The sequence below is a fragment of the Bos grunniens genome, chromosome 14 (assembly GCF_055505025.1).
Source record: "Bos grunniens cultivar Pamir isolate PY7600 chromosome 14, Bosgru_T2T1.0, whole genome shotgun sequence".
NCBI classification, from domain to species: Eukaryota; Metazoa; Chordata; class Mammalia; order Artiodactyla; family Bovidae; genus Bos; species Bos grunniens.
Window position 1 is genome coordinate 75,018,454 of NC_141178.1, and position 17,826 is coordinate 75,036,279.

Sequence of the window (17,826 nt, forward strand, 5' to 3'; positions counted from 1 at the left end):
CTTCTCCTCCTGCCCCCAATCCCTCCCAGCATCAGGATCTTTTCCAATGAGTCAACTCTTCGCATGAGGTGGCCAAAGTATTGGAGTTTCAGCCTCAGCATCAGTCCTTCCAATGAACACCCAGGGCTGATCTCCTTCAGAATGGACTGGTTGGATCTCCTTGCAGTCCAAGAGACTCTCAAGAGTCTTCTCCAACACCACAGTTCAAAAGCATCAATTCTTCGTCGCTCAGCCTTCTTCACAGTCCAACTCTCACATCCATACATGACCACAGGAAAAACCATAGCCTTGACTAGACGAACCTTTGTTGGCAAAGTAATGTCTTTGCTTTTCAATATGCTATCTAGGTTGGTCATAACTTTCCTTCCAAGGAGTAAGCGTCTTTTAATTTCATGGCTGCAATCACCATCTGCAGTGATTTTGGAGCCCCCCAAAATAAAGTCTGACACTGTTTCCACTGTTTTCCCATCTATTTCCCATGAAGTGATGGGACTGGATGCCATGATCTTCGTTTTCTGAATGTTGAGCTTTAAGCCAACTTTTTCACTCTCCTCTTTCACTTTCATCAAGAGGCTTTTGAGTTCCTCTTCACTTTCTGCCATAAGGGTGGTGTCATCTGCATATCTGAGGTTATTGATATTTCTCCCGGCAATCTTGATTCCAGCTTGTGCTTCTTCCAGCCCAGCGTTTCTCATGATGTACTCTGCATAGAAGTTAAATAAGCAGGGTGACAATATACAGCCTTGATGGACTCCTTTTCCTATTTGGAACCAGTCTCTTGTTCCACGTCCAGTTCTACTATTGCAACCCCACACAAAATGTCTTAGTAATATTTGCCTTTTGTGTTGTAAGGATCTCCTATGCTGCTGCTACTGCTACTGCTGCTGCTAAGTCGCTTCAGTCGTGTCCGACTCTGTGCGACCCCATAGACGGCAGCCCACCAGGCTTCCCGGTCCCCGGGATTCTCCAGGCAAGAACACTGGAGTGGGTTGCCATTTCCTTCTCCAATGAATGAAAGTGAAAAGTGAAAGTGAAGTTGCTCAGTCGTGTCTGACCCTTAGCGACCCCATGGACTGCAGCCTACCAGGCTCCTCCGTCCATGGTTTTCTAGGCAAGAGTACTAGAGTGGGGTGCCATTGCCTTCTCCAAGGATCTCCTATAAAGGAATACAATTGTGCGATTGTAGTTGTCATGTGATGCACTCACAGTACACTGCCTGCTATAAAGGAGGTATTCAATAGACGTTTATTCACTTTTACAACAGTAACCACTTGCTCTCCTTTATGTGGAATGGGGGTGCAGTGTGCATACATCAATACAAAAGTTTGCCCAGGATGCAGCGATTAAGGAAATTTTGAGAGTCCGGTTAACAACAAATGAACAGCATTAAAATTCAGTGGGCTTAGGCCTCATCTCCCAAAGGTTAAACACTTCACAACTGCCAATGAGGTGCCTGGGCCCGCGTTCCTCAGTTGCTAACCAGGGTCCCTGCAGCCAGCGGTCAGCCAACTGCCGCAAAGCCCCGCCTCCAAGGGCGGCCCTCCAATCGGCCGCGCGGCCCGCGCCCAACCCTCTTGCGTCACGTGATGCGCCCAGGCCCGCTTCCGGCGCGTCGCGGGTGGCTGACGTCGCTGGGCCCGGCGTCGCGTCAGGGCTGGCCGGCGGCGGCGACGGCTGAGGAGGCGATGGCAGCGGACACCGAGCGGGCTTGAGCGCTCGGACCTGCTCCCTACCCGGCGCGACCTCGGGACCGACCCAGCGCTGCGGCCTCGGCTCGCTCTGATCCTGCTCCCTCCGCGACCGCTGCCTGGGCGGAGGCCGGTGGCGGAGGCCCGGGCTGGCCGTCCTGTTCGCGCCCCGGCTCGGCCCCGGACAGCCCGACAACTGTGCAAAAAAGAGGAGGCCGAGTCGGTAAGAGACAGCGGCGGCAGCAGAGCCTGGAGCCCGCCGAGCCCCCCGCCTGGCCGACCGGGACACCCCCGCGCTGGTGTCTTGTCTCTGGCCCGCGTCCCTCACCGTAACTCGCCGCCCCTATTGTCTGGGCGCCGCCGCTCCGTCTCCCCCTCCCTTCCTTCCCCCGCCGCCTCTCGCCGGGGGCCGGACGGCTGTCAAACCCGGAGGCGTCTCCTACACCCTGCGAGCCGGGTCTGAGCCTTTCCTGTCGGTCTCTGGTCACCTCCCTCCCGCCCCGCATCACCAACCACCCCCGCTCCTTCCAACCACCACCGTTTCTTTGGCCCCGCGGCCATTCCCTGACCCCGGCTTCACTCTCCAGTGTTGTGTGTCTTCTCGCTAAATTTTCTCTTACTGCCGTTTGTCAGGTCCACACGTTTCACAGTCCTTATATATTTTTGCTTTCTTGTTCGTTTCCTTTCCAATTTTTTTTTACCCTCTTGGTTCTTTCTGTCCCCCTTTCTCTTTTGCTTCAAGTTTTACCCCTCATTAGAACTGTTTACTTGGTCTTTACTTTTCCTTAATTCACATCCCTCCCCATCTGCCCCTCTGCACTCAAGAAAAGGAAATCTTGCTTTTTCTGAAACCTCATCCAGAAGCACCTCTGAGAGGGTTGTATGTCCTAACTTTGTCACTTCTTGAGGGTTCTAAGTTTGATCCTAGAAAATGTTAGTGTAACTGGTCGGTTACCCTTCCTAAGTTTTCCTTGTGAAGAACAGCAGGAAAAGTGGATTCGATTTCTTCGCAAAACGTTTAAGTAAACCGCCTTGGATGTTGCGGCACTGACCAGACCGTTATTAAAAATATTCATACTATTGTTTCTCTTATACCGAATGCCCTCTGGCTGAGCTTGCTGTTAACTTTAATGCACTAATCTTCGCTGCTGCCATGGCCGGCGGGAGGATATCACCCCCGCCTCCTTCTCCCCACTGCTCGCCACTCCATGAGTATTTATGTTTGATTTTTACATATTTTTTTATGGCATGTACTTTCCCTTACCTAGCAGATTCTTTCTAAGAGAAAAGGGCAGTTGGTTTTTATGCTTGCTGTTATGTCTTGTCCCTTTTCAGTTGTGACAAAACCATTGAAAAAGCATGGTACCGTTGTGTGTTTTCTTCTTTAAACTGGGAGGGAGCATAGTCATATTTGTAATTCTTAATTTCAAAAAGGTTTTAAGGATTTCTCCTTTCCCACATTAGCAGTAGGTTTCTATTCCTGATTAAATATATTTTGATTAAGCTGTCTCAAAATGCATCCATCTTCCTCAGGTGCTAGTTTGTGAAAAAGAGACTACCAAGTGTGCTGAACATCCACTGGCTAAAATGATAGTGAATATTCTATATGTCCATGGTCTAGAGAGGAATAGGTATTCCTTTGTAGTTTTTTGTTTGAACTACAGCCACTTTTATTGCCAATGTGGGTACTGTCTATATAGAAATACAGTAGAAGTTCTCAGAGTTAAAACTCTGTGTCATTGTTGCTTATTGAATATGAAGAAAATGAGGTTTCCTCTGCAACTTTATGTTAGTTAAAATTATTGAATCATGTGCTACCAGGTGGGAGATCATAAGTGGTGAAAAATCCTAATCACTAGAGGAATTACTAAAATTTTTACTATAAGTGTGTGTACTGTTTCTTTCATCTTTATGTTCTTTAGTGTCTTATCAAGTGCTTTATATTATAAGGCACTCAATAAATATTAGTTGAAAAACTTGGTTAATTTATTCTCTTAAGAATATCAGTAGTCATGTGCCAGATCACTCAGTTGTCTTGATTTTTCAAAGATGCAAAACATTTTCAACTGTTATCTTGAAGAATTTTCTTGGATATTTTCAAGTTAAAATTTAAAGCACTTCAACCATTAGTGTTAATCCTCATTTGTTCATTCTTTTAAAATAGTTACCTTTTTAATGTCCTTTTTCTTAATTTATTAGTAAGATTGCCTGCAAGTTGCACAGTACTTTTATTGGCAGTCATCATTCAAATTTCTTAAAAATTTGGTGGTTATTTTAACTTCTCACTTAATGTTTAAAAAAATTGTTTAATCACTTGTGCCTTTTATGTATCAGAACCTAACATTTTTTTTTTTTCTCTCTTGAGGTAGTGAAAAGAGAATCCTGAAGAATAGGATCTCAAGATGAGTAAAAAGCCCCCAAATCGTCCTGGAATCACTTTTGAGATCGGTGCTCGTTTGGAGGCACTGGACTACTTACAAAAATGGTATGGAAAATACAGGAGAGCCCCTAAAGCCCAGTGTCTGTAGTCTACATGGGTTGGTTAATTGCTCTTTTCCTGACAGTGGCAGAAACATTACCTTGTTCACATTTTGAATAAGCATATTCATTGTTTTTTAGTTTTCCTACTCTTCAACAGATTTTGCAGTTATCAGCACTCTTGTGTACTTAATATGAGCTCTATGGGTGGTGGGAGAGAGAGTGGGTTAATCTAAATAACTAGGTTCCCAAGTTTTGTATAAAACTTGATATAAATCTGTTTTGGGGGGCCCTGTTTCATAGCTGTTTTTTCAAACTATAGAATTTGTTGATGATTAGCATGGTTGTCATTGACTATTCCACCTGAAACCAAAACCCAGTATCTCTCTTTCCTCCTCAGAATGTGGTGACCTAAAGGTGAGTTTTCACTGTTTCCAGTTTTAAATGAGTAATCCTTTCAGGCCTTCTCTTATTTCTTCTCCTCTATCTGCCATTTCTACCTCTGCCTGTGATAAGTGGTGAATTCAGATAGTCCCAGCAAACCCCTGCATACGGTGTAGGAGAAATTAGTTACCTGGCATAAAGTCACTGCCCAGAAAGGAGAGAAAGAAAAATAGCATACACCCGGATGGCTGCACCACAGTAGGAATAAGAATTCTCTCTTTCTGCTCGGGAATGCCTTCCTCATTCTCATTAGCTGGTCTCTAGCTCTGCTGTCTGGGTGGATGTCTCTTGGTGCCATTCTCAGCCCCCTACACAGAGATGGGCATTGGAGAGCTTCCTCTCCTGGTAGTGGTTCAGGCTCAGCTCCACTTGAAGCCCATTTATTCTAATGAAGGGTCTAGCAGTTCAGCAACTCGCCAGACTTTTGGACATTTTTTACAATTCTCTTAAAAATGTAGTGGGCATGTTGTAGATTTGTCTTTGATTGATTTGTATTAAGTCAACTTCCTGAGTTGGCAGTGGCAGGCAAAGAAATCTTGTTTAGTCATGATGTTTGACTTTAGACCAGCCTGGGGTTTTTGTCTGTTAGCATCCGGCATTGGAACTCTGCACACGTCTGTGAACCCCCAGCTTAATGGGTCTTTTTGGGTTGGTTTGAGGTGGGAAGGTAGTTATTTGGCCTCATGCCACCAAGCTGCATCTCAGTGAGTGTTTCTTTTTAGGGGGCTTACTTACTCTCATAAGGTGGAAAATATACACAGTGTTTTTAGGAGGGGCTTGGAAAATACCTGGGAACCAGGCAGTTTAGCATCCCCTCCTAGTCGTGATGGTAAACATTGTCGGTAGGTGTTGCCGGTTGTTCTGGGGTTGAGGGGCTCTCTGTGCCCCAAATGGAGAGCCTCTGCATTAGACTGTACAAGGAAAGATGCTATTTTAGTCCATAATTAACTCTCTTTGGTTTTGATTTTGACCAAAGGAAACTTTTTACTTTGAAGGCACTCACAGTTGAATCTCTCTGTGATAGAAGAGGATGAGAGATGCTACTTCTCTGATGTTAATCTTTACTTTTTTTTCTTTTGTTAAAGTTACTAACTTTTTGAATTTCTAGTTTAATTCATGAGATTCTTTTCTTAGGCTTCCAAACTGACAAAGTTGCAATTGAATTAGCTTCCAGTTTTGAAAAAGTAGATAGTTTATTAGTCCTTCAGTGGCCTTCAGAGATATTGACATACTTAATTTTGGTATTTGTAAGAAATTCACTTATGGTGAAATGCTTCCTAATTCATTAGCTGTTAAATCAATGATTCAATAGTTAAAAAGATTATAAAAAAGGACTACTTTAAAAATTAAGTCTGAGTTTGCTTTTAGAGTATGTGGAATTTCAGAGAACAAAGTTATAGCTTAGGGTTTTCACTGTCTTATGCTTCTCATCAAAAAATTTCAAGTGCTTAGATAGAGTGATATCATGCAGATGTACTGATTCATAACATTTAGATTTAATTTAAATGACCCCAGTAATAATGGTCTCTCTAAAGTGAGTAAAACATTAACCAAAATAATCACGTATGATAATCACTGACACTTGTCAGTTTGATTTTTATGCATTCATTTATATGAAGATTTTAGCATTCTGCTATAGTGGTGCTATAATTAAAAACAAATAGTAGTATTATATATACATATTCTAGGTAATTGAAAGAAATAATTTTCTTGTTGTGACTTTATTAATGTCAGTAGTCTCAAGAACTGTTTAGGCTTCAGTGACCCTTTAATTTGTAGGACAACTAATTAACTGCTAAGATTTATTGAATTTTATGTGGGGCAGAAAGAAGTCATGTGAGACATGGTGCTCTTAACAGATTTTATTTCTAAATGGGATAAACTTTATTCTTTATGTTTTGTTAAGGACCATTCTGTATTCCATATAAATTCTATACATTTTTGCTTTAATATCAAGTAAAACTATTGAAGGGTTATTTAAGTGTTGAAAAACTTTGATATTGTTATGAGGGCAAAGCAGTTAATCACTGAAAATACACTGAACTTTCGTCCTTCTCACTCTCCTTTCTTTCATATTCTCTTTGGGTTGCATCCATATTGAATGCATCCATAGTTAGTCTTCTACATTTATTCGTTAAACTGGAATAGTAGTGAAGACCTACTTGACATAGAAGTCTTTTGAATTGTAGGCATTAGACAGGGAGGGACATGCAGGAATGCAAATATTACTTACTCTCTTTGTACTCAAGACATTTATAATAAGCATTGTAGCTATTATTAAGAAATGACTTCTCACAGGTTGATACATTAGCTCTTAAAGAGAAACACAGAGGAAAAAATCGTGATAGTGAGGCACCTGAATACCAATTTGTCTTATATGTAGCAGGTTTTTCCTATATAAGAAAAGGTAAAGGAAAATATGTTTTTAGTATATGCCCTATAAATAAAAGGATAAACTCTAAATTTAGTGGGCAGAAATAAAGTTAAGTGCCTACATTTAGGCTTGGGGTAGAGTTGATTTAATAGGAAGACTATTTTTCTTTGGTAAAATACATTATTGTTCCTTGAGCAAATCATATCACATGCTCTTAGGAGTTCAGAAAGATATTTCATCCTTGGAAATACGTTTCACATTTTCAAGTAGCAAATTATTACTTTTTTTGCTTTCAGAGTAGTTTTCCAGCTACATCAGAAAATCCTGGTGGTTTGATTTTACCAGCACTAATGAATGCAGGGTCTGAGAAGCCAGAGAGAGGCCACTCGCCTTCTATCCCTGGTGTGCTTTTAGATACCTGGATCTGTTCTCTGAGGACTAAACCTAATTCTTACTGAAAAGTGTGGGTTGCTTTAATTTTTAAAAAATTTATAGTCTGACTCAAAACATTTTGTTTTTTTCCTCAACAATCTTTTAATTTAAAAGTCTTTAAAAATGCTAATGTTTACAGTTAAGACAATCAACCATTTTCTCTTATCTTTATATCCTAACCTAAACATATTGGCTGTATAATCTCTTGGATGCAGTAACATCATAAGGATGAAAATAGATACAGGTTGTTGATACAGGTTGTGTTTGGGAAAAGAAAAAGTTCAGAGTTGAAGTTATGACACACCATCAGTGAATTCTAAAGAGGAAAGAGTCAGGTTGTCACTTTCTGATCTTGTAAATACGGGTAAGTCCTTGAATTTGGTTGGTTTAGCAGTAAAATGAAAGCAGTGTTACTTACTTTTACTTACTTTAAGGATCAAATAAAATAATGTATTTAAACTTGCTTCAAATTATATGAAATAATAGATAATTATAAAGCACTGAGGTAAATGCAAGGAAAGAGGAAGAGTTGAAAAATCTTCGGGGATCTGAAGACTCAGGTGTGTAAGTTTTTAAATGTAGCCTTAGTGTTGACATGAGAATGATCTAAGATGTAGAAGGAATATCATGTCATTGCAACATGCATAAACCATCTTTTTTGAGGTGATAATAAAAATCTTTGTTTTTGCAGAGTTTCATAATTTACAAAGCACCCTTAAGATATTCAAGTATCTAATCGTTCTGAGTATTATTCAATAAGAAAAGTGATAAAATCATACCAGTTTTGACTACTGATTTAACTTTAAGATTGAAATTAAAATATTCTATAGCAAATGATTTAGTTATGAAAACACAACAAGTAAAGTAAGTGTGCTCTGGTGTTACTCTTAAAATTGAAATTATAAAGTTAGTTTAAAACATTCAGATGAGTTATGCTCTTCTGACCTTTTTTGGAATATTTCTATTTAATTCTCTTCTAGATCTAAAGGAAAGGAAAATGAAAGATTAAAAAAAAGTGGAGATGTCTCCAAGTGTCAGAGTTTGATAGAACAGTATAAATTTGAATTGGCAAATGCTGTTTCCACACATTTGGAGTTTTTTGAACTGTATGGAACATTTGCAAATGTGAGTTTTTAAAATGTTCATGAACAGAATTTTGTAGAGTGGGAAAATTGAATAAATTCAGATTGTAGCAAGTACACATACTTTATAATTTAAATTAAAATTTTGTATTATCTGAATTAAAAGAGTTGTCTTTTTCTAATCGGATTTGCTATTCAAAGGAAAACACTAGTAGAGGGAAGCTGTGTGGTCTGTATTTGAAACAGAAGAGGAATGTTCCTGAAAAGGAGTGTGTAGATCAAATTTTGCTGGGAGAAATTGAGGGCAAGACGAGAAGGGGGCGACAGAGGATGAGATGGTTGGATGGCATCACTGACTCAATGGACATGAGTTTGAGCAAACTCAGGGAGGTAGTGATGGACAGAGAAGCCTAGTGTGCTGCAGTTCTTGGGGTCACCAAGAGTTGGACACAACTTAGCGACTGAACAATGACAAGATCAAATTTAAAAACTGAAAACATACTTAAATTACATTAGGTGAGTTTGGAATTTGTAGAAACCATGGATGAATACTTTTAAAATATTCTTTAGCTAATGTAAATAAAGTATGTCCTTTTGTACATGGAACTTCCCTAAATCTATTTGTGCTTAGAAGATATTGATTCTAGTTTTGGGTCACTAACTACCTTTGAAAACTAATTTCAGTTGTAGACTCAGAAGAATGTACAATCATATTTACACAACAAAATAATTGAATAATCTATTATGGGTGGTGGTAGTAAGCTTAACGGGGAACTCCAGACTAAGGACCCTGTTTGTAGAGAATTTCAAATTGAATTTTGTAAGACTTACAAATTCTGAGATTCCTTACAGTAAGAAAGTTAAAAGTTTTGAATCCTAAGATCTAAGTGAACCCTAGTTTAATAATCATCAAACAGGTCTACACCAGTGTACAATCATTTTAGTTCTTTAATTTTTAACATTTCCACTTAGAAAGCTCTGAACTTTTTTTTTAATAGTTTTTTGATGTGGAGTATTTTTTTTAAAGTCTTATATTGAGTTTGTTGCGATATTTCTTTTGTTTTATGTTTTGGATTTTTGGCTGTGAGGCGTGTGGGAGCTTAGCTCCTGGACCAGGACTGGAACCCGGGTCTCCTGCACTGGAAGGTGGAGTCCTAACCACTAGACTGTAAGGGCAGTCCCTCTGTGAGCTTTCAAAGATAAAGTTCTCCCTTTCTCTCCCCTGTTCCTCCCCACAAAAAAATGTTGAAAGCAATATTAGAAATAGGTGTAGAGTAGACATATTTATTTTAAAATACGCCTACTTTATTCTTGTGGTCTTTTCTCATATTCTTTCATTATGTTAGTTCATTTTTTTTTTTTTTAGCTTTTTCTTGCTCAATTTTTTAAAAATTTATTTATTTTAATTGGAGGCTAATTACTTTACAATATTGTATTGGTTTTACCATACATCAACATGAATCCGCCACGGGTGTACACGTGTTCCCAATCCTGAACCCCCCCTCCCACCTCCCTCCCCGTACCATCCCTCTGGGTCATCCCAGTGCACCAGCCCCAAGCATCCTGTATCCTGCATCGAACCTGGACTGGTGATTCGTTTCTTATATGATATTTTACATTTTTTTTGTTTATCCTAGTTTTCTTGAAAGGCAGGAGAAAAGGAGTATTGAAAAAGGTAGATATAACTAAAGTCAGAAAACGTGGCTTTAGGTGCTGTTCTGCCATGAACTATGGGACTTTGGAGAGTTCTTTGCTTTAATGTCCCTAAAATGAAGGTGTGACATATTCAGTGATCTTTCAGGTCCGCTGAACTGGAAACAGATTCTTTTATCTACTTTTTACCTGTTGAGCAGGGACAGGTATTTTAGTCTCACTTTTAGATGGGTAATAAATGACTTGAGGCAGGAGTAAAGTAGGTAAAGGCTGGAAGTCACATGCAGTGTGCTCAAAACTGCCAGACTCTAGAAGAAGAGAAAATTAATTGAAAAAGATGGAGAACAGTGAATGTAATTGGAAAAAATATTTAGAATTTTATAGTACTTGTGTTATAGTGGTGTTGGGAAGGTAGTTACTCTTTCTCCATCCTGCTGTTCTGCTCATTTAAATGCTTTCTTATTAACTTTAATTTTGAAATTACTTAGAATTAAAACTAAAGGCTTTAAGAAGCCAGTAGTTATTCAGTACAAGACTTTAACTTCCTGTATGGTACCTATTTACTAACGAATTGATTCTCTTACTAAGTTCACTGATGCTAGTAACTATATTTTAAAAGTGATTCAGGTGAAGTCCAAAAGAGTGGTTCTCAAACTTGAGCCTGCGTCAGAGTCACCGGACGGGCCCCGGTGCTTTGGTATTTTTATATGACTGTGTATTGAAGAGCTACTAACCATTCCTCCTACTGCCTCATGCAGATCATTAATCAGCATATAAAAATTGTCTTTGTATTAAAGTAGAAGCTGGTACATAAGGTACATTATTTCTGTCATTAAAATTAACTCAACTTGGAGAGAATTATTGCAATAAAATTGAGGAAAGAATGTGGATGTTTAGTATTCAGTGTATATTAAAAGTCTCTTCTCATTGCCAAAAACCCAACCCTCTTCAGTGAAAAATGAGTATGTTTCTAGTATATCATGGGTAGGTAAGGTACTAAAGAATAAGCTACTAATGTGAAGTAATTATATGCAAGCCCTACCCCTTTTACTTATAAAAAGGTGCCCAGGAAATTTCATTGAATTTTAGTGGGTTAGTCAAGAATGAACCTGAAAGTTTTGGAAAGTGAAAGTGAAGTCGCTCAGTCGTGTCCCACTCTTTGTGACCCTATGGACTGTAGCCTACCAGGCTCCTCCCTCCATGGGATTCTCCAGGCAAGAGTACTGGAGTGGGTTGCCATTGCCTTCTCCAGGGGATCTTCCTGACCCAGGGATCGAACCTGGGTCTCCCGCATTCCAGGCAGACGCTTTAATCTCTGAGCCACCAGGGAAAGTTTTGGGGATATCTTGAAATTTGGTTACCACTGTAAAACACTACTGCAAATGAATTGTGACTTACTTGTTGAAAACTAAGCATAGAATAATAAGAACGATATTTATCAAACTATTAAGAAATTTCATATGTTTTCATTTTTAAAGTCACCTAGTGTTTTTCTTAGTTCCCTAACAACTCATATCCCAACTTTCCTATCTTAACTTTTAAATGTAAGTTATGACATAATCAAGCATGTAAGTTAAGCTACTTTTCCCCCTTACATTCTTTTATCATCATAATGTAATGTTTCATACTTAAACATAGTTGAGAGATGCAGTTTGCCTTTTTTTTTTTTGAGAATTTTTAATAATAAAACAGAAGAGTCTGTTTGCTTAGTCTTTTTATATGGGGTGAGAGGAATGTTTATTTTGTACAATATAATAAAAGCTATTTTCCATGCTTTCTGGCTAACAAAAACTTTTTGCATTTTATTTGTATCAGAAACAGAAGATTAAAATTAAATTTGCAAGAAAAAATAAACATATAACTTGATTTCATATTGTTTTTGTATCTCTTGAGAAAGAGCCCCCTGTATTTTAAGTACTGCAGTAAGGTTGACAGGAGCTGAAAATGATCAGTTGTAAGATGCAGAATATATGATAATCAAAAGCATATTCTTTAAGGATAGACAGACCTCCATTCAGGGATCTACCACTTACTGTTTCGACTTGAGGAAGTTACTTGACTTCCAGAGGTTCTATGACCTCCTTAAATAACTGGAAATAATAGTAGTACCTAACTCAAAGGGCTGTTTGAATATTTAGCAAGAGAGTGCACTTTAAGAACTTTTCATGGTCTCTGCCACATGGTAAATAAGTGCTAGCTTTAATGATAATAGCAGAATGAACATTAGTTATTCTAAGAAAATAGAATCTAATAGAGAAGTCACTGTAAATTCCTAAAATTTTAATCTTAGATGTATAAGCATATATGACTACGTGTAGTATATTAAATTAATTTTTAAGTGCTAAATATTAAGAAATAGAAACGGTCAACTGCAACCTGGTAAGGTTAGTGTTTGGAGTTTTGTAACAACAAAGTTTGATCATGTTGGTTTGAACAAATTATATGAAGCACATAAACTTGGAGTAGAATATTGGTGGCATTTTTAGTGGAGTGGGAAAGGAATTTTTGATAGTCTAATTGATTCTTACGGTAGGAGATGGTAATGGGCATAGAGATTGTGTTGTAAGCATTTTGATTTGGTCAGAACCGATGGCATGAGTGAATGCAGGCACAGAGGAGATTCAGATACTGAGGAGGTAGAGCAGCAGGAGTTTAAATTGAGTCATCTGAAATGAAACCTTGATTTGAAAAGTGGCTGCTACAAGTCACTAGGGGAAAATACACAGCTAACTCTGGTCTTACCGGTCTTTGCTGCAAAGATTATGAACAGGTAGGAAGCAGGGTGATCTGTTTTATGTCATGTGTGTCTTCGTGATGAATGGCTCTGAATAGACCTAAGGGATAATGTGAGACCCTTGGAATTCAGTGTTGGAACGGATGCAGTTTTGATGTATATAACCATCCTCTGAGTGTTCTTAAAATTTAGATTCTTTGGATTTATGCTTCATTTTGGAACATCAAGTTTGAATTAATCAAAAGGGTTTTGTTTTCAGCATGTTGTTAAGTGTGAAACAAACTAAGCGTGCAGTGCCTAGAAGCATGTTATCTAAAAATGCTGCTCTAGCAGGTGACGTATTGTAGTTGTGATCAGTTAATGCATGAGGAAACACCTGAAAATTACAAAGCATGATTGAATTTAAAGTGTTTCCAAGAAACTAAAAATTTTAAAAGGTTAGCAGGTTATAAGAATCTTAGGTTTGCGTTCGACTTCATTCTACATTAATTTTTATTATCTGGCAGATAAACCTCTTCTGACAATTATATGTAAGGAAGGTCTCTATTTCTATATCTTATAATATGTTTTAGTCATTTTTTATGATACATTGAGAGTTTCTTGCTAATGCAGTTCCTATCCACAAGACTGTTCTGAATTGTTAATTCTAACTCCTGGAGATCCTGCTAACATTTAAATTACATTGAAGTCATTTTTCAAGTGTATTTCATCCTTTAAAAATTGAAGAACTGCTTTATCCAAGAGAACATCTAATTTAGGTATTCTCTCTGTGTGCTACTGCAGTGTACCTTTACTAGCTATTACATCATGTTGTAATTGTATTACCTTATTTGATTCCCTTTTCTTCTCCTCTCCCTCCTAAATTTGTTGATTGTTTGTAGCTTTATTCCTACTTTAGTGTCTGACATTCAGTGAATTAGAGACTCAGTGCCGAGTTAAATGAAATGGATGAGGAACTGTCAATTTTTTAATTTGTGTAAATTAGAAATTTTACTGTTTTACCAATATAAACAAGGATTATTATTTAAAATACATAATTTGAATAATTTATTGGGTCAGTTGCCTTTTTGATTAACACAGTCCTTGTTCATATGATGGGTGAAATCTCGGAGTGAATTCTGATGGTCTTTGGGATATTTGGTAGTGCTCAGTGAGTGGTAACCTACTGATGAGTAGTTAACAGCCATGTCCTTTGGCTTACATGCTTTAATCTGTCAGGTTATAGTCCTGGCATAGCTGCATGCCCATCATCGTTTCCTTGCTCCCAGGAATATGGAGCACCTATGGTCTGAGGGCTAACAGATGGTCTTGCTTTCCAGAGGACTTTTTTTTTTGAATCGTGAACCCCTTGGAAATCTGATCAAAGTGGGGAACCCTTCTCTCAAGAGAATACTTGTATACTTCTGGGCCAGATGGTTTTTTTACATACATTCTCAGGGAATCTTGGTCTCCTGATCTAGCTGTCAGTCAGTACTTGTCATGTAAAACAGTTAATAACATGAGCCAGTGTAGTAATTCGTCTGTAATGGTAATTCCCATTGTAGGTTTCTTATTTCCTTTATGTTTTGACAATAGACTTGAGTTGATGTTATAGGGAACCAATACAGTTTATTCAGTGTGTACCTAGTCTCTTTGCTCAGTGTCTGGTTTTTAATGAATTACAGAGTTAGTTCAGAATCCATAAAGCTTGCTACTCTCTGACCCGTCTTGTGTAAGTGGGAGGCACCAGTGACAGTGTTAAAATGCTGGTATTATCGGATGAGGCAATAAAGTGGAAGGTGAAAGTAATTTTTGTTTTTAATAATGGTCTTGCTTTAGTCGGGCTTCCCTTGTGACTCAGCCAGTAAAGAATCCGCCTGCAATGCTGAGACCTGTGTTCGATCCCTGGGTTGGGAAGATCCGCTGGAGAAGAAAAAGGCTACCCACTCCAGTATTCTGGTCTGGAGAATTCCATGGACTGTATAGTCCATGGGGTCACAAAGAGTCGGACATGACTGAGCGACTTTTCACTTCACTTTACCCTGCTGTTACAGCCACGGTTGAACTGGACCATTAGAGAATTTGACCACACTGATTCAGAAAGAGTCCTAAGAAATCAGTTGCGAGATTGTGTGCTTAGTCAAGTCACTTCAGTTGTGTCTGAATCTCTGCAACCCCATGGACCATGGCCTGCCAGGCTTCTCTGCCCATGGGATTCTCCAGGCAGGAACACTGGAGTGGGTTGCCATTTCCTTCTCAGAAGTAGAATTGCACATATGAAAATTTTGTTAAATTCAGCAAGAATCATTCGCAGCGTTTCTGAATGCTGTTTGTTTCCATTAAACCTAATAAACAATTTAGGATGGATTATTTTTTCTTGCTAAGTTTGCCCAGAGTAAACTCTGTTCTCTTAAGATTCAAGGGGAAAAGACATACAAGGGCGAGATAGGCCCAGAGCAATGGAGGCAGTCCCTTTATTTCTACACTGGTTAATACCATTTAAACAGTGCAAGTAGTTTAAAGTGGGATATGATAGGGAAGACAGATGTGGAAATTTTATGATATTTTGTTGTATCGTCATAAGGAATAGTAGAGCTCTATAGAATTTTGGCATCGAAGAATCATAGCCCAAGTTGCCTTCTCTCCATCTGTTTCTTTTGAACCCTGAAGAGGTGCCAACTATGTTATTTGTTTTTGTTTTCTTCTTATCCCTAATTGTTTTAAGTGCCAACTATGTTATTTGTTTTTGTTTTCTTCTTATCCCTAATTGTTTTAACTCTGAAATTCCAGTCTCCCACTTTTCAGATTTTTTTTCCCAATCATTTGCAGACATTTGGGACTCAGCCTAGTCACTGTTCTTTACTCTTAACAGCTTTCCATGATTCATCCTTTGAAAAGCAAAAACAAAAACATTATCACTGCATCTTCCAAATTCAGTAAGAAAAATTTTACATTCCATTCATACTCAGTTATAATAAAACATACATTGTGCATCAAAATAATTGCTGTGGTTCAAGATGTAGAGGCATTTGTGAATACATTTGTTCAGAAATATTTTTTATTCACTGAGTATCAAGGCATTACTATGGGCCATCTTGAATAGGGAAACATTTCACTGTATAGAATAAAATAATAATAGGGCTATATGTTAAATTACCCTTTTGTGTATTTTAAATGGATAGCAAATATCTTGATGTTAGGGTTTTTTTCTAAGGTTGACTGATAACCAAATTAAGTACAGACTTTACAGGATTCCCTGTTTAAATATAATGAATGAAGAGGCGTTTCACTGGTTCACTATTTCAGGGCCCTTTAGTTTGAACCTAGCTGATCAGTCCAGTCTGAGCTCCCACTCTTTTTTACTCACCTTACTACTTACCATATAGTCTAGCCAAAGGGAACTGTTTCCTGGAAGTGCCCCTCCAGTCTCTGGTCCTGAGGTCCTTGAAGACAGAAACCACATTCTGTTTGTCTGAATCCTCCTTGTCCAGCTGATGCTCAACCGTGAATCACATGATGGTTTTAAGTAAATGAACATTGACTGAATAAATGAGTAATGCTTTGTATACACTTTACCTTTGTACCATGTTGATTAAGTCTGAATCCCTAAAGTCCCCCACCAAGACCAACGTAGGTAACTTCTCCCAAGAATGGTCACCAGGACGCCAGTTTTCTCTGAAATATTAACTGTTGCATCTTATGTAGGATTTTTGTAAAGTCAACTATACTTCAATGAAAAAAGCAAATTATATTCAAATTAAAAAAAAATAAAGACAAAGAGAAATCAAAGTTGAAATTAGTATTATACTACTGCTCATTATCTTCAGGGAAAACTAACTTGTGAGGAAATGTGTTAGTGAGCGATTTAACTCTGAAAAATTCATGGTTGTTCAGAACTAAAAGCTTGATGCAAAGGAGAAAAAAAATGTTTTATTAACTTAACAGTTTACCATGTGTGGTATAATTACTTTGATATAGGCCTTACCGCATTTCTCCTGTAGGCTCTTTGTACCAGTTAGCTCTTACTTTGACTACTCTTACATGTGTGTCCTTGGACAGTCTTCATCTGTTAAATGGTGACTGTGTTATCTGTACCTTGGATGGTTACCAGGCTCTGATGAGATAAGGTATATAAAAATCAGCTGATGCTCAATAGAGGAAGAATATAGGGCCTGACGGATTTATGACTCTCAGAAATAACATGCAGCTTCTCTGTCTCCTCATCTGACTCTAAGTAAAGCTCCTTGAAGATAAGGGTTAGTTATGTTTCCTTTTAACCTGCCATTTATTTGTATACATTTGATTGTATACATTTAGAATTTGAAGGAACCTATAGAATAAACCTCTTATTTTCTTGTTCAAAATCAAAAATATATAAACACATAAATTAGAAACTTAGTTTTTATAATTGATAGAACACCTTTTATAGTAGTTAAATGGCTAGTGAATGTTGAAAAATAAAGAAGAACCTTATCTCTAGGCTTCCCTTAATGCTATTGGCATTGTTTGTTTTGATTTGAAAACCAGAGCAGCAGAAACAAATCAGCAAAACTACAGAAGACAAGCATTTTTGATTCTAAATGGGGAATCGGCATGCCCACCTCAGGGAGTGTGTGTTGATCCCCTAGGTTTTCCTGTGTTTGTGCTTCTCTTTAACAGAATGTTTCCTTACTCACACCTATGCCCTCTAAAGAGTGAAACTGCTATCTCAGCTCTGAAGAAATGCACAGATTTTCTTTCTTTAACATCACTTGTTCACCCTGAGCATTCCCACAGTAGCCAGTGTGTGTCTCTCACTGTGAAAGTGCTGGGGGTACAAAGGTGACTGTGACTCAGTCCCCGAAACTCACAGGCCCTTGTAATTGCTAACATCCTGTTTCTGAGATGTCTCCTGTCTTGCCAAGTGTTAGTAAATACTTTGTGATGAAAGGGGTTACATGCTTTGGTCGTAGTGAATGCCTT

The 17,826-nt window shown here is 38.3% G+C and overlaps 1 protein-coding gene across 46 annotated transcripts in view; it reads left to right on the forward strand.

Moving 5' to 3' along the window:
- The first annotated feature begins 1,630 nt into the window (after positions 1-1,630).
- The window catches only part of PHF20L1 (PHD finger protein 20 like 1), a 73,840-nt gene continuing 57,644 nt past the window's right edge, over positions 1,631-17,826 (forward strand). For 17 of the 46 annotated variants that reach the window (XR_015141145.1, XR_015141143.1, XR_015141144.1 and 14 more), the window contains exons 1-2: positions 1,631-1,911; positions 4,054-4,173. Coding sequence is in view for 35 of the 46 variants with exons in the window: in XM_086337396.1 (XP_086193522.1) it covers positions 4,091-4,173 (83 nt within the window). In the remaining 11 variants the exon portion in view is untranslated. Of the gene's footprint in view, positions 1,912-4,053; positions 4,174-8,396; positions 8,542-17,826 lie in introns of all 46 variants that reach the window. The other 29 variants (XR_015141146.1, XR_015141148.1, XR_015141150.1 and 26 more) reach the window with 3 other exon arrangements.